Source organism: Hyperoodon ampullatus, assembly GCF_949752795.1.
Source record: "Hyperoodon ampullatus genome assembly, chromosome: 1".
NCBI classification, from domain to species: Eukaryota; Metazoa; Chordata; class Mammalia; order Artiodactyla; family Ziphiidae; genus Hyperoodon; species Hyperoodon ampullatus.
In genome coordinates, this window is record NC_136914.1 from 204248500 (window position 1) to 204273748 (window position 25249).

Below are 25249 nucleotides of genomic sequence, written 5' to 3' on the forward strand. Positions count from 1 at the left end.
TGAAGTGTTCTTCAGTAAAGAAAATCTTTTAACTTTATCTTTTTCAACCCAGTATTTCCTTAAACTTATTTTGTCCTGGAAGCCTTTTATGTGTAATTCCAATTCATACTGCAAGGGACTCATACTTGCTGGAACACATCTTGGGAAAAACAGTTTATAAATCTGTCTGCCTTTAGTGTCTTACGAGGAACTACTTTCATGTATAAAATAGAACCTATAATAGCACTATGATTACCTAGATACTTTATTTTTAAATAGTAAAAAAGAAATCCTTAGTCTTCATTGCCTACTGTAAGATATAAGGATGATCTTTAACAAACTGAGTTATGATCAAGACACTTGAACATTTTCACATAAAAGATGTTACACTGAGTATTACGAACTAATTGGGAGAAAAAGCTGACATCTAATAACGCTTACAATTTTTTTTCTCAAAAACATGATAGCAAAGAGGAAACAAACCTTGGTCGGCGTTTAAAAAGTTTGTAGAGTATATCCACCTGATGACTGGGAATTTCAGAAAATTCCTTTTTAAAGCTGCGATCTAGAACCTAAGGGAAAACATATCATTGACAGGATTGTAACTTTGTTCAGAAGGCTTTTATGTGTTGACAATACTCTTTAAAATACAGGTTGTATCACTTTGATTTTAAAAATCCATGAAAACTTGGTTTATAACCTTGTTAGAGGGTGACCACTCACTGTGCAAGGATTTAACAAAGATTTACTTTGAACAAGAAGCACCTCAGTAAATTTAAAACATTACTTCATATAAGAGGTCTTAGAAATCATTCAGAACTGAAGTTTCACAAAATGATATTTACCTGTAAAACATGCAAGTTACCTCTATTTTATTCCATTCCGTTCTATTCTATTCTTCTGTTTGCTTTTCTATCCTATTCTTTTCCATTATAAATCTGCTGATCATAGCCTACTAAATTGATTTCATAACCAACTAATGGGGCTTGCAACCTGAAGTTCAAAAAGTTCCAAAGTCTAGATGAGCTCTCTCTTTTTTGTACAAGAGAAAGCTTGAACGAGAGAAGTTTACAAAAATTTATTTTACACAGTGATTTTTAGAAATACACAGTGGCATAGAATGAAGTACACCCATAACTGTGAATTACAGTAGGAAAAAAATCTATGAGGAAATTAAATTATATCCCTCTTAATCTTCCCCAAATCCAGGCAGCAGCAACTCTGTTGCATTAGCGAGTAGGTGAGACAACAGCTCTCACTTTGTCTTCCACCAGTAAGTTGTCGTAGTGTTCCTTGTACATATCGAGGTCTTCTCTAGATTTCCGGATGGCCTCTGTAGTCTGGCTCTATAATAACATCGGGAATAGAAGATTGGAACTGGAGATTTTTCAGGATAAACAAAAATATTGGGGATACTGAAAAGAACAAGGAATTCCCTAGTACAAGATAAATGTGAAGTGAAGTATCGATTACAGATAACGTTCACAGAAGAAAGTAAACTGACTGGAGACTGAAAGGACAAACATCCACTCACCTGTTTCGAAGGGTAGCCAGCTCTGTATGTGAGTGTGTAAGTGACTAGGGAGCACACTACACTCTTGGCAGGGCAATATGGATGATGAAATTGCACAGGCTTGGGAGTTGCATGGACCTTGGTTCTGAGAGACTGAATATATAAATGGACAACGGCCAGACTGTATATAAAGATAGAGCCCTGACCCATAACCTACAACCAGCCAGGAAGTGAAACCACAGCCTCTGCAGCGATTGGCCCTAAACTGCCAGGACTTGGTCAATAACTTTCAGCTTTCCTAATTTTTGCCACCGTTTTCAACTTAGGACCAACCAGAGAAAGCCAAAGCTGCTTCCTAAACCAGGCACATAGGTTGCCAAGCTTCTAATTAACTTGCTCCAGGCTTCTCCATGCCAACTACTTCGAATCAGGGAGTAGCCGAAGCCCTCTCTTCTATTCATTATAAAGCTTTCTTATCCCCTGCCTGCCTTCGAGTGTCTGCCAAACACAAGTGATGGTGGCTAATTCCCTTACTATACCAAGCTCTGAATAAATAGTCTGCTTATTCTCATTTGGAGGGTCTTTATTTATATCTACAGTTCCAATTTCTGGTATGTTACACACTAGTGAGTGACTTAGCCTATTACCAGTCTCTCTGAGATGGACTCCTCATCTACAAAAGAAATCCCATACTCTGCAGGGTTGTTATGAGTAGGGTTGTATTTAGAAGGTGCTTTGCATATGCTCTTTAACAGACTGTTGGCAACAATAATTACATATGTCATTTGATACTTTATATCATTCATAAATGTCATTTATTAATACGAATAAAAGCTGACATCTTTTGAAAATTATTATGTGACATGTATTTTGTATTCATTGTCTCTTTAATGAAACATATCTATTCATGCTCCTATTTGAGTTTTTCAAAATATGACAGCTTTTCATTCTATAAGCTAACCCATTACTTATATATTTAGTGAAACTTAGGGTGCCAAATGGTCCAGAGAGAACAATATTCCCTAGAGAAGAGCTTGAAAATAGCTTTAAAGGTTATGTGTCTTGTCCAAGGTCCCATAGCTAGTCAGTGGTTAAAAGTGGGCCCCTTTGGGGCTTCCCTGGTGGCGCAGTGGTTGAGAGTCCACCTGCCAATGCAGGGGACACGGGTTCGTGCCCTGGTCTGGGAAGATCCCACATGCTGCGGAGTGGCTGGGCCCGTGAGCCACGGCCGCTGAGCCTGCGCATCCGGAGCCTGTGCTCCGCAACAGGAGAGGCCACAACAGTGAGAGGCCCACGTACCACACAAAAAAGAAAAAAGTGGGCCCCTTCAACCATGAAGCCACATGGCCTCATTTTATAAACCATATGTCATATGAAAGTTACATAGTTCGTTTGACTAAATGATTGCAGACGCAGAATCACATAACTTTATGAACGGATTGGAGTGGGCACTTTCATCTGACCCTGGGGCAAAGTCCCAGACAGGGAGCCAAGGAATGCACACAGTTGAGTAGGAATGTAGAAGGAAGGAAGGGGCTAGGCATGTGAGCTCTTGTTAAGAGGGATCCCCTTTGTCAGAAGATGCTTGTACTCAGGTATCAGACACTATACTTACTTTCTCCTCCTGCTTCCTTGCAAGGTAGTTCTGCAGGAAGGCTTCTCTGGAGCTTATTTCTTCATCCAACAGTAAGGAAAACACAAGGTTGTTTATTTTCAATTCCTCCTATAGAAATATTTAAAAAGGGGGAAAATGATCAATATGCCTACCTTTGAAAGGATTTCCTATTGAGGGTCACAGACTTGGCACTCATCAAGCAAGTTTATGACATACAAGTAAGAGAAATTCTTATTAAGAAGAAGGGAATATAAACTTGCAATAACTGCTCAGTTGTTTTTACCTTTTTCAGTTTTCATTGTAAGATAAAACACATACATAGGAAAATACGTAAAACAAATGTATAGCTGAATGAGTTATTATAAAGGCAAAACACCCTTGTAATCACCACTCAAGAACTAGAACTTTACCACTTTACCAGAGCCCTTTCCATGTGTCCCCATTCTAATCTCAACCCCGATAATAACCATTGTCCTGACTTTTATAGTAATCACCTCTTTATGTTTCTTTGCAGTATTATTACCCAAATATGTATCTCTAGGCACTATTGTATAACATGCTGGTGAAAAAACGGTCACATTTTAAAAGTCTCTTATAATCCACAGGTTCCCTTTCAGCCCTTTCTTTTCCTCACATTTATTTGCAGTTATCTGTAGTTTCACCTAGTCTGGGTTTTGCTAACTGCATACTTATGGCAAGTTTTTCAGGGTCCTTTATCCCATGTATTTCCTGAAAATTGGCAGCTAAATCAGAGGACAGATCAGCCCTATGTTTGATCCTTTTATGAAGATCATAAAGGATATTGTGCTTTTGGATCAGGAAACAGGTAGTATCAAATTGTCTTTCTTTTTGAGATGTTAGCAGCTGTAGATCTCAATGCCTGGGTCCATTAATCCACTGGGAGCTGCAAAATGGTGATTTTATATTTCTGTCATTCCTTTTTCACTTACTGATTGAAATCCTCTTACAAAGGGATGCTTCTCCCTATCTATTTGGTTACCTAGCAGTGTAGTTCATACAGGAAAACAGTAAATACTTGACACTTTCTCTTTATTAGTTTTTAGATAATAAATTTGTTATCCTTTGATGGCATTTTTATTTTTAAAATATCACACATTCATTAATCTAACAAATTTGATAGGTTTCAGTTAATTGCAATTATTATTATTGTTGAATCTTAAATTGTCCCATTTAGGGGAGCTTTTAAAGTTGACTCCTGAGTCCTTTTGATGTTACTTAGTAGTCTTTGATAGTTTCCTCATTGTCTTGTATGAAAAGATGTTCTAAGTATATCTTTTTAAAATAACAGCTTTATTAAGATGTATTTCACAATCCATACAATTCATTCCTTTAAAGTCTGTAATTCAGTGGTTTTTAAAAATCAGATTCCCAGTTGTGCAACCATCACCACAATTTTAGAATATTTCATCACTTCCAAAAGAAATCCGTTAGCAGCCATTTCCCATTTCTCCCCACACCTCCCAGAGGCCTTCGCGCCTCCACCCAAAGCAACCACTGATTAACTTTCTGTCTCTATGGATTTGCCTATTCTGGACATTTCATATATATGGAATCATTCAATATGTGGCCTAGAGTGTCTGGCTTCTTTCACTTAGCATGTTTTCAAGGTTCATCCATATTGTAGAATGTATTATTACATTCTTTTGGTAGCTGAATAGTATGCCATTATAGGGATAAACCACATTTTATTTATCCATTCATAGTTGTTGGACATTTGGATTATTTCTACTTTTTGGCCATTATGACTAACGCACTCTTAAGACTAATGCTGGAGCATTCATTCCCAATCTCCCCCCACCCAACTACCATATGCATACATCCCCTCCCTGCTGGGCCAGTGATTATGTTCTTCTATCTGTGGCCATGATAACTGAGGCACAGCCCCTCTCCCATGGCTATGGGTCTTGCTGGGTCCTGGTAATAGTGCCCTTCCCTTGCCTCTTTAACTCTAGGGATGACACTGGCTTCCCATCGTTTCTAGTCTCCGGCTGTTTCACCATTCTTTACTGTTTCTCTTAACCCTGCCCATACCTCACTGAAGAGTCCCTGCATTACCTCTCTTAAATGTAACCCTTTCAGGGTACCATTCCTATTAGGACCCTGACAATACAGACATCCTCCTGGAGGTTCCTTAACCTCTCTCATCTTTTTGGTTGACCCCTTTGCTTTGGTGAGATACGTCTTCCATTAGCTTCCAGAGAATGGGTGCATATAAATTTTTGAGACCTTGCGTTTCTCAAAATATTATTCTCCTTTCACATTCAGTTGATAGTTTGGTCAGGTATAGAATCTAATGCTAGGAATAATTTTCCCTCAGAATTTAAAGCCTTCATTCTTGGTCTTCTTGCTTCTAAGTTATTGTATGCTTCATTTATATTCTTACTGCTGAATCAAATTAAGTCAGATTTTTCATCTGATCTTTTGGGGCATGTACATTATTCATTCATTCAACATACAGGATGAACCCAGCCCTTTGCTAGTTGCTGGAAATACAAAAATGAACAAGACAGACTCAGTCCCTACCCTCATGGAGCTTATAGTCTTGGGAGCATTAAAAAGTGATTCACAATAAATTAAAATTCAGTTGTAATAAGTGATAGGAAGTAAAAGAACAGAGTATATAACAAGAAGATCTAACCTAGTCTGGAGCCTGACAGATGAGTAGATGTAGCCCAGGAAGCAGAGAAGTGGGCAGAGTCTTACTGCCGCGTTGGGAGGAAGGAGATGTGAACAGGAGGCAGAGAACTGAGCATGGCAAGTGAGGGGGGTGGGCACAGATGAGGCTGGAGCAGGAGTCATGGCCAGCGAGTGCAGGACCTGGATGCCAGATAGGGTGTTGGTCTTTGTCCTAAGAGCAATGAGAGGCCCTGGAGGCTCCTTAAAAGGACAAGTCATATAAGTAAAGCTTTTATTTACCTGGCTGACAACCATCTCCGCCCTCACTCTCCTTTCAAAGAGTCTTTTCAAATGTTCATCAAAATTCTGTGTGCTTTCTTGAATAGAGTTTTGAAGTTTCTTCATTTCTGTTTCTAATGACTAAAAGGAAATCAACAACAAAGTTAACATTTAGGAACATCAAAGTGGTTGTTTGATGTAAACAACCTAGGAAGTGGTCGTTTACATTTTGCTAAAACAAAGGGGCAGGTGGAGGGCAGGCCTCCTGAGGTACTCTGGGCTCCCCCTTTAACCAGAGATGTTTCTGCTGGGTCTGTTATATTGTGAATCTGAGATTTTTGCTTAAAAAAGATTACACTGGAAAAAAAAAGTTAAAATCACTGATCAGGGCTAATGATGCAAGCAGACAGAGGTCTAGTAAAACAAATTGCAGAAAAGTTTTCCAGAAAATTCTGACTCTCTATACAGAACAGAAATTTCCAGGCACACAATCTGGCCCTAAGAAATCTTGGTTTGTTTTTTTAAGTTATGAATACAGTTGGTGGTTGAATAACATGGGTTTGAACTGTGTGTGTCCATTTATATGCAGATTTTTTTTCAACAAATATGTATCACAGTACTACACCATCCACAGATGGTTGAATCCACAGATGTGGCGGGCCAACAGTAAAATTACACTCCGATTTTGGACTGTGAGGAGGGTTAGGGCCCCTAAGCCTGAGTCATTTAGGGGTGAACTGTATATATACATATTTACGTTATTTATACTCTCTCTTGCTTTCTGTATGTTTTCTCCCTCTAAATAATTCTACATCAGAAGGAAAAAGTACCACCTCCTTCTTTAAAATTCCAACAAGACTTAGCACTAAGCACACAGTAGGTAAGTAGAAAGATATAAATTTACATTTTTAAAGAGAATGACATCTGCAGATCAATCCTAGACATACTGTTACAAACTATTTTTACCTTAAGAAATTTTTGGTAACTTTTAAATTTTGATATAACTTCAAATTTACAGAAAAGATGCAAGAATAGGACAAAGAATTCTCATATGCTTTTAACCAAATTAATCAACGGTTAATATTCTACCCGATTTCCTTTATCGCTTGCTAAATCTCCCCCCTTCCTCTCTCTCTCTCTCTCTCTCTCTCTCTCTCTCTCTCGTCTCTGTCTCTCTCTCTCTCTCTGTCTCTCTCTCTCTGTCTCTCTCTCTCTCTGTCTCTCTCTCTCTGTCTCTCTCTCTCTCTGTCTCTCTCTCTCTCAAACATTTCAGAATAAGCTGCAGACACTTGAATACAGGCTAGTTATTTTGGGGTCTGCCACTCAGGTTAGGTCTGTCTGGCGTTTCCTATGCTTAGACCAGCATGTACATTTCTAGCAGGAATGCTCCACAAATCATGTTGTATCCTTCCCAGTGCACCACTTCAGGAGACACAATGCTGCTTCATTTCACTTTGGCTGATGTTAACTGTGATCACTGGGTTAGGTAGCGTCTGCTAGTTTCTCTATTGTACCATTCCCGCTTTTCCATTTGTAATTGATTTGTGGGAAAATACTTTGAGACTATGTAAAAAATCTTGTTTCTCAACAAACTTTTAGCATCCATTGATAATTCCCAACTGAATCAACTATTACTGTGATGGTTGAATGTCGTTATTATTTTAAATTTCTTTTAAAAAACCAAGTTTTCTCTATGCTGGTTTAATAAAGGAAGAGACTAACTCTGGGAAGATTATGGAGAGAGAAGTTTAGCAAAATGTATAGAAAGATATGATACAAGGAGAAACACCACCTAAATTAGGCTAATTAAGCAATGAGGAAATATTAAAAATAAAACAAATACAGCTCTGGGCCAATTTGCTTATAATAATTTATGACACTATCTCATAGAAATGGAAAAATCCTATGAATTGTGGCCTCTTAGTAGTTGTTTATCAAGTTCAGGTGTTTCTGGATAATGGCAGCATCATTATATGGCAAATGGCCAAAGACTCAGCCTCCTGAGGCCAGATTGTCCAAGGTTCCCCTATGTCCCCTTCTTTAAAACACTGAGTTTTCAGGCCTTTGAAGCTCTCTGGTCTGAAAGGAACTTTTTATGCTATCAAAACGGCCTTTTGCTAAAACTGTTCTTCAGATGCCCCACACTCTGCTCATTGCAGGCCCTTCTCCATGCTTTTCCATCTGCCGGCTGTCCTTTCCTCACTCTTCAACCTGTTCATTCTTTCTCATTCTTCTAATGTGAGAACAAATGCCACTTTCTCAAGGAAGCCTTTCTTGGGTCCTGTCTTGGGCACTATCTTGAGTCTTAGCAGCAAAGTCTGGTACAGGATTCCGGTGCACATGCTTTCTGGAGGGAGTGCTCTTTTGACACCTATATGGGGGTGAGGGAAACAGGTAGGAAGGGGCAGGAGCTGAGCTATGATGTGCTCTCAGGTGGCCCAGCCCTGGCCTGATTCTCAGGGGTATAAGGGTAATAGAGAGGCTCTGCTGACCTGTCCCAATTTGAGCCGAGAGGGCTGGACTTTCATACCCCCATCTCATCAGTCAATTGCTGGCTGTTCTGGGTGGGAGCAGTGGTATAACCTTGCAGTGTCTCTGGACAATAATGCCCCCTTGGTCAGCCAAGGACAAGACTCCAGTGGCCTTGGGTATAAGCCTTTAGCTGCAGGACTCACAGCAGCAAAGGGATGGGCAGGCCAGCCTGTAAAGGGGACCAGGTGAACACCCTGATCTAAGTCAGTGCCTCTGTGTTTACTGTTATAGATGGCATGTGAACTTGTCCTTCCTAATTTATCACACTGTAGTTAAGTAATTATTTTGTGAATGTCCAGTTAATATATAACCCCCTTCACCACCAGATAGTGAACACTGAGGGTTGAGGGCTGTGTCTTTCTATTCACCATGTGTCCCTTAGATCTAACATAGTGCACATAGTGGGAACTCAAGGAGCATTGGTTAAAAACACAAGTTTTTCCCTCAAACATTCCTGGGGGAATCTAATTTTGTCTAAAAATGTCTGTATCAGATGCCGAGAAACGAGAAGCAGGGGAGGTGAGAGATGGGAGACCAAGTAGGAAGGATGAATATACAATGCAGAATCCATCACATTAAGATTTTCTCCCATTCCCGGGACTTCCCTGGTAGTCCAGCGGTTAAGAATCTGCCTTCCAGTGTGGGGGATGCGGGTTCGATCCCTGGTCCAGGAATATCCCACATGCCATGGAGCAACTAAGTCTGGCCACCACAACTACTGAGCCCATGCACCACAACTACTGAGCCCGCATGCTGCAACTACTGAAGTTCACACGCCTAGAGCCCGTGCTCTGCAACAAGAGAAGCCACCGCAATGAGAAGCCCATGTGCACTGCAATGAAGAGTAGCCCCCGCTTGCTGCAACTAGAGAAAGCCCAGTCGGCATGCAGCAATGAAGACCCAATGCAGCCAAAATATAAATTAAAAAAAAAAATTTTTTACAAATGAGTGAAAAAATAATTCAGTGTCAGGGAAGTAGGTAGAGGTATAAAATGAGATAAGATTTGCATTAGTCAATAATTGTTGAAGCTGCATAACGGGGTCATTATATATGTTTGACATTTTCCATAACATAAGTTTTTTTTAAAAAAGATTCTTTTAAAAGAGGGGAATTAGAGACAGCGAACATCAGTTTTTCGAGGAGACATTGAGCAGTGGATTGAGAAGAAAGTGGAGTCAAGGGAGTGTTTGTTTTTTCTTTTCTTTTAACTTTTTATTTTGAAATAAATTCAGACTAACCCCAAAGTCACAAGAATAATAGAAAGAACTCCAGAATCCCGTTCAAGGGAGTCCTTTTATTCTTTTTTATAAGATGAGAGATGTATACAATGTGTATAGCATGTGTCTATGGAAAAATCCAGTAGAGAGGGAAAACTGACGATGCAGGGAAAAGGGGCAAATTGCTGGAGTAACAGCACTGAACAGGTAAGATGGGATGGGACCTAGTGCACGAGTGGAAGACCAGGCTTGGGCAGCTGCAAGGCCATTTCACCCATAAGGAACAGAAAGGCAGGGAGGATCTCTGGATGCAATGCAGGTGGGTGGTAGATGTGGTGGGAGAGGCATAAGGAAAATCTCTTTTAGTTGCTTCTCCTCTCCCAGTGAAAAAGAAAATAAGGTGAGAGTAAGTTGACAGTCAGGTGTTGGAGGTTTGAGGATAGGGGAGAACACATGAAGTGGCCCTCTAGGATCTTGCCAGGATCTTGTAGTCCACTCACCAGCAGAAGCTGCACCATGTGGTTACTTGTTAGAAATGCAGAATCTCAGGGTCCTTCTATGTCCTCAGAATGACGGACTCTGAATTTGTATTTTAAAAAAGATCCCCCAGGTGACGTGGATTAAGCTAGGGGGAAATTGAAAGCTAGGGGTAATAGCATTGTTGAGCAGCTTTAGGGACCCAATAAAGATTAAGGTCATTAGACTGAAACCAGTCAGTATTTTTCCTTTACCCACTGCATGGTGCAGGTGCAGAGAAGGTTGAGTCCTGGTTTAATCAAGGCTGAGGTTTTACCAGGTGAGCATGGCCAAGGAGCAGGGGGTGAAGGTGTAGGCAGCAGACTATTTTACAGCGCAAGACTGTGGGGTAAATGGCACCACTTTAGGCATCTATACTCTGTAACTTCTTGAAATCTTTACTGCATTCAAAACTACTCATTTTGGATAATACACAAAGACATTGTTAGAGGACTGCAGTGAATAAAAACAGGGACAAGTTAACAATACATTCAAAGGAATTGTTCACCATAAAGCTGACAAACTGCCTTGCCTCAAATGATGGTATGATTTTACTTTCTTCACAGAAGAATAAATATCATTTACTTGGTTGTATACCATCACCTTTTACATCTCTATTATAATTGTAAGCACTTTTAATGTGGGAATGTTTCTTTGTGATGGAAGGATAAAAGTGGGAGACCTGCATTGCAAAAATCTCAAATTAGAACTTTATTGACTGTGTCATTTTTCTCTCAAGTCTTTTCCTTGAAATTGAGAGCAAGTCAAGCAACAGTATACAACTCAAATTGATGTAGACAATAGAGAGCAGTACCTTGCAGTGCCTTGAACATACTACCATAGGTGTTCATTAGATATTTGAAGAATGAAGGAAGGACCAAATGAACTGTAATGATGTGAAATTTGAAATCAATAAGAACTTTGAAAAACTGCTATATGTTCTTTTCATTTTAAATTGTACTAAGCCTTTAAATTTATCTCCTCTCGCTTCTTCAAATTCTCTTGAGAATTTAAGCCAAAACACCATCCCTAGGCTACTAAAGACACAGAAAATAAAGAGCACTTCATTTGAAAAGATACTGAAACAAAACCCTTGATAAGGTAGGTTATATTCTTTGCTCTTCTGACCTTTCTATACTTATCTCTTTCTTCATTTAATTCCTTGACTTTTTTCTCATACTCTTTGAATTGTTTCCTTTCCTCTTCAGACCACAAAGCATCAGGTTTTGACATGAAAGCAGGTGGAGGAATCACCTGAAGAGATAAAGGAAAGCATATATTCTAGGTTAAACATAAATATAGCAATACAGTAAAACTCAGAGTTATTGTTACAGTTAAAAAAAAAAGAGCCCTTTAAAAGGGTATAGTTCTTCACATTGGCAAGGCAATGACCTAACACTTTGACCAAAGGATATGAAAAAATGTTACAATGGTTTTTCTGTCACTTAAGCGAGGGCAAGCATTTTGGGATGTACCCTGACTCTTGGGTGACAAGTTCAGAAGTGTGAGTTGATATCTTCATAGCTAGAACTATGCCTGAGCTCCAGGGATACCTATGTCAGGTATCAAAGGGAATGTTTCTTGGTGTATCTGGAGAATTAGAGGTGCAGTATTATCCCTGCTTTCTGTAGAGACCCAAACAACTGTGGTTGTTTTTTTGTTGTTGTACATTTGTTTGCTTTTCATCAGATTGGAAGGCAAGCCTGGTGTTTCAAACTTCTTCTTTGCCTGATGTGGTAAGTTTATAAGGTACTGGGGGGTGGTATATTTGTCGCTGTAGAATTTCTACAACTCAGGTTCACATGGAAAAAAATGGTCACATTTAAGTAGCTCTTTCCATCCCATTCCACCTTCCACAAGGATGACCAGGAATCTCACCATTCTCAAAATGTCTTCCTTCTTGACTTCCAGAACCCCTCCCATCATGTCCATGAGGGCTCGGCGTCTTGTGTTGGGGCCCTTGGGAAAAAGCCAAGGTCAGAGAGGGTCACTGAGACAGAGATCTGACACTCCAGTGGCACTGGAGACAGCCCCCCTGTCCCCAATGTTAGAATGACTGCATTTAGGATTGGGGAGGGTGGGCAGTGGCATGCATGGAGGGGAGAAGAGGAGGCCACTGAGATTCCAGTGACTTCTGACCACAACAAATGCCTTGATGTGTTTCTATGGTGGAGTACAAGACTATTCAACCAAATTAGGAACAAATATCCCTAAAAGGAAAAGGGTCTTAGGTACCATTTGAAAAAAAACTGCATACCTGTGACAGAAGCACTCGCTCCATTTCACGGGTCACAAGCAATTCTGTTTTGGCTTTTTGCCATGGATTAATATGTCTCTGAGCTATAATCTGAAAGAGAAAATGTGGTTTCCTGCTGTTATTCTTACAAAATTCAAGCCATACTTCCTTTCCACACACCAGGAGGAGGTTAGAAGGGATTAAGGAGATAGAGGGACTATCCAGATTTTGCAACCAATTTCCTATCTTGGAATGAAGATGAGGTCCAAAATGAGAGAGTTAGAAAAATAGATAGTTACTGTTAACAGGTACTGTATAAGTGTTTGTTATTACTTCTAAGCAACACTATTATCTTTTGCTCCAAAGTAATCAAGATGGTTTCATGTGAGCAAGGGTATTCTCTTTGAGTTACTTTTTATAAATGAAATATGATTATATTTGAATTGTTTTCTTTAAGCATTTATTTGTAACTGCATTTGTGCCAAACACCTTTTAAGAAGGCTGTCCAGTGAGTCCCTTTCTCTGGGACCCATACTACTCTAATGGCTAGATAATTACTGGAGCTCCATCAGCCTCATTCCCATTATGTGACCCAACCTCCATGGGTACAGGTGCTGGACCCAAGCTGGACCAAGAAGCCCCTTCCCAGGTGAATCCAGAACTAGGACTAAGAGATTATAGTTTGGACAAGTTGCTCTCTTGAGCATAGGCGATATAACATAGAAACGGCTAGAGACAGCTGAAATGCAGAGAGAAGTGAGTCAAGAGATGAAGAAAGAGTACTTCTGGACTCTCCACTAGGTTCCAGTGTGTGGTTCCTGCTTCTTTCTAGGCTTGGTGTCCAAATCTTCTCTGGACTCTATGGCATTCATAGAAGAAATCCTCATTATTGCTGGGGCTATGTTAACTGTTTTTGTTACTTGTAACCAAGAATGCTACCTTATACGGTTGCTTCTGGTAGCAAAAACAAGAAGAATAAATAAGAGCCTGGAAAATGTCATGAGAAAGAAGGGAAGAGATGATGTACGGATAATCGTACCTCAGTACTTTCCACAATAAGGGTTCTCTCTGGCTTCTCACAGTCCTCAAATTCTGGTTGCCAGACTGATTCTTCCAACTCCAGATCCAAAACGATTTCTTGAATTCTTACATTTTTTTCCTTCACACGTGCAATTTCAATCTCTTTTTGTTTATATGCTGCATCAAACTCATTATTGAAAGCAGTTTTTACCTTGTAAATAATATCCTAAAATATCAATATGTTATTATAAACACACCATGTATTATACCCTTACTGGCAACATGGTCCCACAGCTTTACTTCCCCTCCAAAATCACTTTACAAATTATAAGCAAAGTAATCTTTCTCAAATACTGTTTATATTAAGTCACTTCTTGGTTCAGTAATCTATAGTGGCATCCCACCATGGGTAAGGTTAAGCAACATCATAACTGTTATACTACAACGTACTTCCAGAAATGTATGATGTAACTCAGTGTGCAGGTATATTGATAAGTGGGTAATGGCTACTTGGAGGCTCTTTGGGCTATTCTCTCTACTTTTGTGTATGTTCTTAAAAAAATCCATCATAAAAATATTTAAAAAGCAATATTCAGTATTAAAGTTGGGAAATATCTTTTCTTTGGAACCAGGTTTGGGGAGAGGAGGTGAGGAAAAGATGGCCTATAGAGATCTGGAGAATCTTCCAGAGAAGAACAACTACACACAATATTCTTCCTCTGTATGGACAGGTCATTTTCAGGTAGAAAGGGAACCCAAGCTGTCCAGTTGGATCAGCCAGTTACTAAGGTGGATGTGGGTCCAACTGGATTGCCCCTAGCTCTGCTGATGAGAAGAATGACGGGTCAAACTAAAAGTCTGACTTTACCATCAGACTTCAGTCTATATATCTATCCTACTGAAGATGAAACCATTAAAGCAGGGTAGAAAATGATCTTAACGGCTGGCACCAGAATTTCTCTCAGGCTGAGATTACTTTCTTGTAGGAAAACACCTTAATAAAGCAGCAGGAAGGTGAGACTCTGAGGGCATAGGTCAGCAGAAGCTAAGCAACAAAAGGGATAACTCAACAGTTCTCAGTATAAATGAACACGAATTTTAGGTATTGGAGGAGACAAAGAAGAGAAAAAGATAGGAAGGGAGAGCAGAGTAACACAGCAGGAGGCTAGAACTCAAATTGCAGACATGGCTGAAGGACCTTCAGGAATACAAATGGCCAAACATTAAATTTCAAACCATCTGCATTGGTGCAATCTCAGTTACTGAGTTTTCGAAAACCTTCAGTAGGCATGTACAGGTGCGTTCTGAAACTGACTTGTTTGGTGGAAAGCAAGGAGTAGGAGCTTAGAGCCTGAAGGACACCATACCTTATCCCTGAGCCCCAGCACTTATAGAAATCTTAGAGAGGAAATTGTATTTTCCTAGATTAAGGAGATAGATAAGCATTCACATCTTGATCTTACAAAGAGGTCCTAATTGATATCTGGGTTACCTAGAAGGTGGCATTCAAGGATTTCTTTTATCTTTGAGTTTCCCGAAGATCTAAGTAGAAAAATGGTTTGTGGTGTTAGCCAGTGGAGGGTGCTCTTTAGAAAACCTGGTATCACAGAACCCACTCCAAATGGATGAAAACAACTCTTGTCCACGAGCTCTGTTTAAAGAACATGGATGCTAGCCATGTGGATATTTCTCTGTGTACTTTAAAGACATCATTTGATTGGCATTAGATTTCAGTTTGAGCCTTTGCAAGACACCTCATGGAAAGTTTTAGAGATTTTCAAGGGTAAAGAAAAAATTCACCCACTTTCAGTAATATAATTTGGTTGATTTTCTCCTCTCTGGAATGAAGTTCCAGTTGGCTTGACAACAAAGAGGTATGCACCCTAAAATCGGTACTCAGACTACCAAGCAGGTAATTGGGCAAGTTGGTATCTTTTGCTGTCCCATCTTCTTCCTCTTCTTCATCCTCCTCTTCATGATGCTTTTTAACCAAGGTAATTGCAGACTGAACCTCTACAATTTCCTTCTGTAGCTAAATATAGAAAAAGATGAAATGAAAGTTATGCAATTAGAAGAATTCTCTAAAGGGCAATTTTGGGACAACTTAATTATTTCAACAATCATTTTAAGATGTTAATTGTCTTGCCAACAACTGAATTTAAAGTGATGTCTTGAACCTGCTGAAGAGAGAGGCTCAGAAATTGATAGACTGTAGATAAATCATAAGAGTAAAAATTCTTCTTGATAGTGTGTAATATTCATATTTTTCTGTCAAGGTGACAGCTGCTTGTAAATATTTTGAGTCTTTCTTGGTACTTAGCATTAAAAAATATACTTTCTCTTCCTATTTTACAAAGGAACTTATTCACATAGGACTGGTATGTGTATGTAAAAAGAATTAAGCATGCCTTCATTTTAGTTTTAGAAAAAGAATGGACGCAAAGTTCTGGCCAAAATGAAACTACACCAATTGGGCAGTGTTTTTAAGTGGTTTGCTAGGATTGCTTTAGGAAAACCATAAATCCCACCAAAACAGATTCTACTTCATCCTTGGCCAACTATCTTAAAACACAATCCCCAGTGATAAGAGGTGGTAAAAAGAGTATATGTGGATGAAGAACTTCTGACCGGGACAAGAACAAAATCCCAAATCTCAATTTTAAAAGTATATCATCATATTTGAGGGATAGCCAATGTTGTTAGGATATAGGCTCCTTACATGGATATAGGCTCCTATATTCATTAGAATATATTCCTACACATAAACAAGGAATATAAATATAAACACAAACAATATCTAAACGTATTTTAAGTAGTATTCCAACTCAAATCTGTATGAAGGAAATCTTGAAACAAAACATGTCACTTATATAAACACATATATATTTAAAATTGTACTTTAAGACACTCTGCTTCAATCTTTTTTTGCTGCACAACTCTCTTCAATTCTTTCAACTCTTCATCTGTGCGTTCTTTCATTGGGAAGTTCTCAACCACACATGGGATGTGAAAGCACTTGGGAAAAAAAGAGCAAAATGAAATAAATCCATTTTTAGAACAATTGTGTGTATCCGGGGCAGAGTGGGGCATGTTTTCGCTCATCAAAATTAATCCATAGGTTATCATGCATGAGTGAAATGGCTCATGGAAGCTTTCTTTAAAATAAAACAATGTAGAGATTATCACACTAAGTGAAGTAAGTCAGAAGGAGAAAGACAAATACCATATGATACCACTTATATGTGGAATCTAAAATATGGCACAAATGAACTTATCTACAAAATAGAAGCAGAGTCATAGACATAGAGAACAGACTTGTGGTTGCCAAGAGGAAGGAGGGAGGGAGAGGGATGGACTGGGAGTTTGGGGTTGATAGATGCAAACTATTACATTTAGAATGGATAAACAACAAGGTCCTAATGTATAGCACAGGGAACAATACTCAATATCCTGTGATAAACCATGATGGAAAAGAAAATAAAAAAAGAATGTCTATATGTGTATAACTGAGTCACCTTGCTGTACAGCAGAGATTGTCACAACATTGTAAAACAACTCTACTTCAATTTAAAAAAAAGAAATAAAATAAAACAATGTATGCCTTCAGTATTGATGTAAACTTTGTATAAAAAATACTGTGCTTTTGTGAAAGATTTATTTCTAGAGCAGTGCTTCTCAACCAGAAGTGATTTTGCTGGCCACTGTCCCCATCCTCTCCAGCCCCCCAGGGACATTTGGCAATGTCTGGAGACATTTTTGATTGTCACTGATTGGGGTGGTGGAGTCTGCTGGGGCCTGGTAGATAGAGGGCAGGGATGTTGCAAAATCCTCCAATCCTTAGGTCAGCCCCTACAACAAAGAATTATCCAGCCCCAAGTGTGCCATTCTCAAGAAACCCTGTTTTAGAGCAATACTCAATCACATAAATGGAGAGTGACCAATACTTCATTATCTAAACAGGGGGCATATTTGAAAGTGAAAAAGGTGCTGTTAATAGTTACTCTAGGACCACAGGCATAAATTGGGACTCTTGGTCACCCTACACAAAGAGGGAAACTGTGTTGGGAGGAATCTCAATAAAAAGGCACAAAAAACAGTCCTTTAGAAAATGTGAAGGCAGGGGTTTCCCTCGTGGCGCAGTGGTTAAGAACACCTGCAAATGCAGGGGACATGGGTTCGAGCCCTGGTCCAGGAAGGTCCCACATGCCGCGGAGCAACTAAGCCTGTGCATCACAACTACTGAGCCTGCGCTCTAGAGCCTGCGAGCCACAACTACTGAGACCTCGTGCCACAACTACTGAAGCCTGTGTGCCTAGAGCCTGTGCTCCACAACAAGAGAAGCCACCACAGTGAGCAGCCCACACACTGCAACAAAGAGTAGACCCCCCTCACTGCAGCTAGAGAAAGCCCGTGCACAGCAGCGAAGACCTAACACAGCCAAAAATAAAAAAATAAAATTTAAAAAAAGATCATAAAAATCTCACTGTGAACATTAAAAAAAAAAAAAAAAAGAAAATGTGAAGGCAGGTACAGGTAGAAATGTGAATAATACACAGAGCAACTAAGCCCGTGCGCCACAACTACCGAGCCTGTGCTCTAGAGCTGGTGAGCCACACTGCTGAGCCCACGTGCCACAACTACTGAAGCCCGTGCGCCTAGAGCCCATGCTCCACAACAAGAGAAGCCACAGCAATGAGAAGCCACGCACCGCAACGAAGAGTAGCCCCCACTCACCGCAACTAAAGAAAGCCTGTGCACAGCAACAAAGACCCAACACAACCAAAAATAAATAAATAAAATAAATAAATTTATATAAAATAAAAGAAATGTGAATAATATTATGTCTAGTTTTCAATCTGTGTGGAATGTGAGTGAAGTGGCTTTTTGGAATAGACAGATATTGAGACCCGGATGCAGGTGGTGTCGTAGAGGAAAGAGGGAAAGAGGTGCTGAAACAAAGCTTACGAGATGCTGGCTTAGAAGCACATGGGGACTGAGCAGAGAGTAAAGAACGAGACAAGGGAAAATGACACATCGAGGTGGAGTCAGTACAAGAAGGGGCAACGTGTGCTTCGAATGCTTTCCTATATATGGATTTTCTTAAACTTTTTCTTTTTAAAATTTTCTGCCATGAGACTTTCCATGAAAATTTTCATTGGCAAAGGTGTTGTACCTGAAGTTCTATCTGTTACCTTAAGAGCTCGGCCTTTCACAGCCATCGAATTCCAGCATTCTCCTTTGATAAGTTCAGCCAAATATCTCTTGGCTAGGTTTTGCATCTCAGCATCCTTTCTTATCTTAAGGAACACAAATGAAGGGAAAAGTAAGAATGAAAATGTGGCCTCAAAAACAATCTCAATTGTAAAAACCAGATGCACTTGGAGGGGGATACTTCCCTGTCTTTGGTTTAGTCTGGAGGCTTAGGATTCCATTGCTTGAGGACTAGGGTGTCAACACAAACACCACTAAGGCAGGCAGGTCCTACACAGGAGCCAAGGCAGGTGTGTGGGCAGTTGCACAGCCATGGTAGCTGGATAGCTAACACACACACCATCACAGATCTGGCTGGTTGGCGCAAGGTGGTAAAGCAAACCCACTGTGCCAAGTCTTCCTGTTTTATTAGAAGAGTTTGAAATATGTAAATGTTGGCTTAATCCTTGTCAATGTATATTTGAAGTGGCATTTTGTGACCTCTGTCTTGGAGTCTTTATTGCACTATATTCTTCTATTGTTTATGTCCACTGTGAAATGAATATTCCACTATTCTTGGGGATCGTATGATGTACCTTTTGCCATTTAGAAACATATGTTACATCAATTAGTTTTACCTCCTTAAGTGATTAAGTATTCTTATTTTAATAAAGTTTGCCAAAAGAGCTGGCATGAAAGTGACACCTAACAATCCTTAGTCCTTAGGGTCCTCTTCAGAAACTTTTAAAAAAAAATTTTTTTACTTAAGTATAGTTGATTTACAATGTTGTACAGAACCTCTTTTTTTTGCATTTCACTTTGTTGGCAGATCGTTAGCAAACTAGCTGAAAATAATATCTCCCAGATTAGAAAATGTCTTATTTATTTATTCATTCATTCATTTACTCATTTATTCATGTTTATTTTATTCACTGTCTGAACAAATACCTTGTTTAATTTGCGTTTTACTTATTTTTGATTTTACCCATTGAGTTAATGGCTAATACAGTTTTAAATTATTTTTTCTTCTTTTTTTTTTTCCAGAGATCAAAAGTGTTCTTTATTTAGAAATAAAGAAGGTATTTGATGGGCTCTGGACATGATGGTAGACTGGACATGGCTGAGGAAAGAATCTCTGAGCTAGAGAATGTAACAATAGAATCTTCAAAAACATAGAATTCCTTTATTCCTTTTTAATTTCCATGGAATCTGTAGTGATGTCCCTCTTTTATTCCTAACATTAGTAATTGTACCTATCTCGTTTTTTCTTAGCTTAGCTATAGGCTTATTCATTTTATCAATCTTTTCAAAGAATCGGCTTTTGATTTAATTGATTCTTTTTTTTTGAATTTTATTTTATTTATTTTTTTATACAGCAGGTTCTCATTAGCTATCCATTTTATACATATTAGTGTATACATGTCAATCCCAGTCTCCCAATTCATCACACCACCACCACCACCACCACCGCCACTTTCCCCCCTTGGTGTCCATACGTTTGTTCTCTACATCTGTGCCTCTATTTCTGCCCTGCAAACCGGTTCGTTCATCTGTACCATTTTTCTAGGTTCCACATATATGCGTTAATATACGATATTTGTTTCTCTCTTTCTGACTTACTTCACTCTGTATGACAGCCTCTAGATCCATCCACGTCTCTATAAATGACCCAATTTCATTCCTTTTTATGGCTGAGTAATATTCCATTGTATATATGTACCACATCTTCTTTATCCATTCATCTGTTGATGGGCATTTAGGTTGCTTCCATGACCTGGCTATTGTAAATAGTGCTACAATGAACATTAGGGTGCATGTGTCTTTTTGAATTATGGTTTTCTCAGGGTATATGCCCAGTAGTGGGATTGCTGGGTCATATGGTAATTCTGTTTTTAGTTTTTTAAGGAATCTCCATACTGTTCTCCATAGTGGCTGTATCAATTTACATTCCCACCAACAGTGCAAGAGGGCTCCCTTTTCTGCACACCCTCTCCAGCATTTGTTGTTTGTAGATTTTCTGATGATGCCCATTCTAACTGGTGTGAGGTGATATCTCATGGTAGTTTTGATTTGCATGTCTCTCATAATTAGTGATGTTGAGCAGCTTTTCATGTGTTTCTTGGCCATCTGTATGTCTTCTTTGGAGAAGTGTCTATTTAGGTCTTCTGCCCATTTTTGGTTTGGGTTGTTTGTTTTTTTAATACTGAGCTGCCTGAGCTGTTTATATATTTTGGAGATTAATCCTTTGTCCGTTGATTCGTTGGCAAATATTTTCTCCCGTTCTGAGGGTTGTCTTTTCGTCTTCTTCGTAGTTTCCTTTGCTGTGCAAAAGCTTTTAAGTTTCATCAGGTGCCATTTGTTTATTTTTGTTTTTATTTCCATTACTGTAGGAGGTGGATCAAAAAAGATCTTGGTGTGATTTATGTCAAAGAGTGTCCTTCCTATGTTTTCCTCTAAGAGTTTTTTTTACAGTGTCCAGTCTTACATTTAGGTCTCTAATACATTTTGAGGGTACTATCCTGTTCCATTGATCTATATTTCTGTTTTTGTGCTAGTACCATATTGTCTTGATTACTGTAGCTTTGTAGTCTTAAATTATTTTTCCTTAAACAGCTGTTTTGGCATATTAATTGTCAGAACCTGTCTGATTCCCAGGCTCCTCCATTCCTCCCCTTGCTACTCTTGAGGCTATTTGATCAATCCCTCCAGAATAATGCGAATACTGTGTCTAGGTGGTCATTACTGGGCTTTGGTCTTTGCCCTATTGTTGAGATCCTGACCAGGGTGGGCTAGTAGCCTGGCCCCTTTAGGACTGGGATCCTTAGCTCTTCCCAGGGGTTAGTGTTCTGCTCCCAGGTGGATTTATGGCGCCATCTGCTAGCACTGTTCTGTTCTGGACTGTCTGGTTCTACTATCACGCCCAATCTAGGGCTGATATCTCTTCAAAAGCCCGGAGCTCAGGAAAACTAAACAACGTGAGGGAAATGAGCATGTGAAGAGTCTTTCTCTGTACCAAAGCCTGTGACAGAGGATCAAGGAGGCTCCTCGAGGGATGCACAAGAATTTGATAAGCAGCAAGGGATGGGGGCATCTGAGGCAGAGGCACAGGGTGGGGGTCAGGTGGGCAGAGTGGCTTCATCAGTGGTCAGTAGGTCAACAGTCCAGAGGAGCAGGTTCATGGGGCCGATTGGTCAGACAAGAGCTTGGAGAAAAAAGCAATGAGAGGGTGAGCATAGGGGCAGGCACCTAAGCCGAACTCATCTTAGAGTGATCAAGATGAATGGGCTGGGAGGATGTGGTGCCAGAATAGGAGGTGGCATTCCAGGCCTGTGAGGCCAGGGCCGAGGAGGATGAGCCAGAAGTCTGGTGGGCAGACCAGGACTGCTTACCTGCTCAGACTCGAGTTGTGGGCTCCTAGCCAAGTGACTCGAGCACCTAAGCCTTAGTTTCCTTAAGTGGGGAGAATAATAACCTACATTTTTGGATTGCTGTGATGATCAAACAACATTCAAAAAGCCCCTAGATTGGTGCCTATCTGCTATAATAAGAAAAAGGGATCATTTCTAATAGCTTCCTGTTGTATGTTTAAAAACAAAAGCCAAATTCTTCACCACAACATACAAGGTCTTCAGAGCTGGCCTCTGCCTACCTCTCCCACCTCATTCAGTGAGGCTCTCTCCTGTCCACCGTGCCACAGCCTTTCTGGCCTTTCTGGCCCTGGAATACACTGAGCAATTTCTGCCTCAGGGCCCTTGTTCTTGCTGCTCCCTTTGCCTGACATTCTCTTTCCTCAGATCTTTGTATAGCCAGCTCCCTCTCTTCTCTTAGTTTGCAACTGAAAGGTCCCCTCTTTAAAGTTGTCTTCTCTGAGCACAGAAGTAGATCCCCCACATCTATTATCGAATCTGGTTTGTTTCCCTCATATAATATATAGAGATTTGTTTATGGTCTCTGTTCTCTACTAGAGTAGCCCCATGTGGGTGGGACCTATCTGTATTATTCATTGTATCCCCAGCACCTACAGTAGTGCCTGGCATGTAATAGGTGTTCAATAAATGTTGCAGAATGAATGAATGGATGGGCAAATGAACATCCAGGTGAATTTTATCTCCTTGAGTTAGTCCCTTGAGGTACTTTTGGTATTAATTCTGTTATCTAATATATTTCCTCTCATTCTCAGCCTCATGTCATTTACCATTTGGACAGACCCGCCTCATTTTCACATCTTCACTCCAGTCATTAATAAACATGTTTAACAGGACAGAGTCCTGGGGCGCATGATTGGAGATTTCTCTCCTAGAATCATCAGTCAAATAACAAGTCTCTTTTTGGTGTAGTTGTTTAACCAACTATAATCCACTTAAATGTCCTTATATCCAGCTTTATTTAATTCTCTTGTTCAGTGGGGGAAATGTATTTATACTTGCACACTCAAAGAATCAAGTGTACTGTGCAGGTTGAGAGAGAGGTTGCTTAAGAACATCCTGTGTAAAACACTCTTAAGGCTTTTACCCAAAATAAAATCCATATGAGTAAGCAATGTGTTGTGACTGCCACACAACAGTGCAAAGGGTGAATTAATAGAAGTACAGTACCTAGAAAAATGGAGGTTTCAGTTTATGCTTTTCTCTAAACTGGAAAGATAATAATTAAAATTCTTCTGTGGGTGCCATACAGAAATAAAACGAAATTAGAGGAAAACTACAATAATAATAAAACTATTAAAACTACAGTATATGATATCATAGGAGCTGGGATAGTTAGCCTAGACAAGACACATAGGAAACATGGTAATTGCTAGTCTTCTCTAACCACTTTCACAGTGGCTATAGAGATGGTGCTCAAAGAGTAGAAGAATCAGTGAGTACAGGGAGAAAGATTTCAACTCTAATTAAGAAAGGGCTTACTAAACCAAAAATCAGTTTGAAGTTGGTATGAGGTGGCTGAAGAGATCTCTAAAAATGTTCAAATATATGGTGGAAGATGGTTGGCATTAATGTCATGGGGGAGAGACAAACATCAGATGTCTGGCTGGTCTAGATGTTCTTCTTTCCCTTGAATCCCAAATTCAATAATTCTCTGACTCATTCCATTTGTATGCACTGAATTTGCTGTATTCACAACACGCTGGAAAAGTTTTGTTTTATTTGCATTATCCTAGAAAAGTTTTCCTTCCTATTTTCTTTTTACTTTCTTTATTAAATCTTTATGGTGCTTAAATCAGATTTTTCCATACCTTTGCCACTTCTTCCTCACTTTCATCGTGGAGTCTTTCCAGTTCTTCAAGATCCAGGCCAAATTCTTGTTGCTCTAATTTTGCAATATTATCTACTGCTTCATTTTCTTCCATCATGTCCAGAATCTGAATTTTCCAATAGTAAAGGATGGAGACAAGCAAAGAATTAAACTTTAAACGGATGGTTTTCTGAGTCTCTTCAGACAGCAACCAATTAAAAAAAAAAGATATTCTGTTTATCTAAATGTAACTATCAAATAAAGAATTAGGTAATAGGCTTATTTAGGTTTTAAGGTTTAATCCATAAAAGCTCATTCATCTAAAAACAACAAAAATATGTAATGATATTAAGGAATTACGGATATTTAGGTGTGCTAGTAGTATTATTATTAAGTATTTTCAGAGTTCTTATCTTTTAGACACATATACTTAAATAATTAAAGGTGAAATGATATGACATCTGGGGTCTCTTTCAAAACAATCAGGGGAGAGGACAGTGGATGGTGTATAGAAGCAAAAATATTGGTGATTAGATTTATTATATTAGTATTCCCTCCACTTTTATATATATTTGAACATTTCTATAATAAAAATATCTTTAAAAGTTTATAGCTTCTAAACAATTCAGTGACAAAGGGCACACATTACAACATATATGGCAAAATATTAATATCTTCAAAATATAAAGAGCCCTTACAAATAAACAAAAACAACAAAGACAATATGAGAGAAAAAAATGAGGACTTCAGTTTCAAAATTGACTGAGAATGGGCTTTACAATCTTCCTTTCTTGCCCCAATCCATAAAATTAAGAGGAAAAAAAGTGTATAATAAATCAATAAATCCAACACTGCAATTAAGAGGAGGAAAAAAAGGATCCTTCAATAGCATGGAAACTGTAAAGTCTGAAGGATGAAAATCAGTTGGATCTGAATGATGCATCATGGCCCCATGGGTCCCCAGGACAGAGCTCAGCATAAGGTAGACTGGAATACCTGCTGAAGTCAGGTCTCCTACACATCTTCTTCCCAAGCTTGCTGAACTGGTGTAGTGAAATTATAATAGGGAATTTCAATTATAAAGAGTGAGAGAGTGGCATGGACTTATATATACTACCAAATGTAAAACAGATAGCTAGTGGGAAGCAGCCGCATAGCACAGGGAGATCAGCTCTGTGCTTTGTGACCACCTAGGGGGGTGGGATAGGGAGGGTGGGAGGGAGACGCAAGAGGGACGAGATATGGGGATATATGTATATGTATAGCTGATTCACTTTAT

At 39.3% G+C, this 25249-nt stretch overlaps 1 protein-coding gene across 1 annotated transcript in view; it reads right to left on the reverse strand.

Annotated features, from left to right (window-relative positions):
* The window catches only part of CFAP43 (cilia and flagella associated protein 43), a gene marked incomplete at both ends in the record, with an annotated part of 104078 nt that overhangs the window by 12709 nt on the left and 66120 nt on the right, over positions 1 to 25249 (reverse strand). The window contains 12 exons of the mRNA XM_079703140.1: positions 463 to 551; positions 1239 to 1325; positions 3108 to 3215; positions 6045 to 6164; positions 11418 to 11543; positions 12168 to 12248; positions 12547 to 12636; positions 13565 to 13771; positions 15350 to 15577; positions 16444 to 16560; positions 18738 to 18842; positions 23972 to 24097. Of these exons, the coding sequence (XP_079559266.1) occupies positions 463 to 551; positions 1239 to 1325; positions 3108 to 3215; positions 6045 to 6164; positions 11418 to 11543; positions 12168 to 12248; positions 12547 to 12636; positions 13565 to 13771; positions 15350 to 15577; positions 16444 to 16560; positions 18738 to 18842; positions 23972 to 24097 (1484 nt within the window). The remainder of the gene's footprint in view (positions 1 to 462; positions 552 to 1238; positions 1326 to 3107; positions 3216 to 6044; positions 6165 to 11417; positions 11544 to 12167; positions 12249 to 12546; positions 12637 to 13564; positions 13772 to 15349; positions 15578 to 16443; positions 16561 to 18737; positions 18843 to 23971; positions 24098 to 25249) is intronic.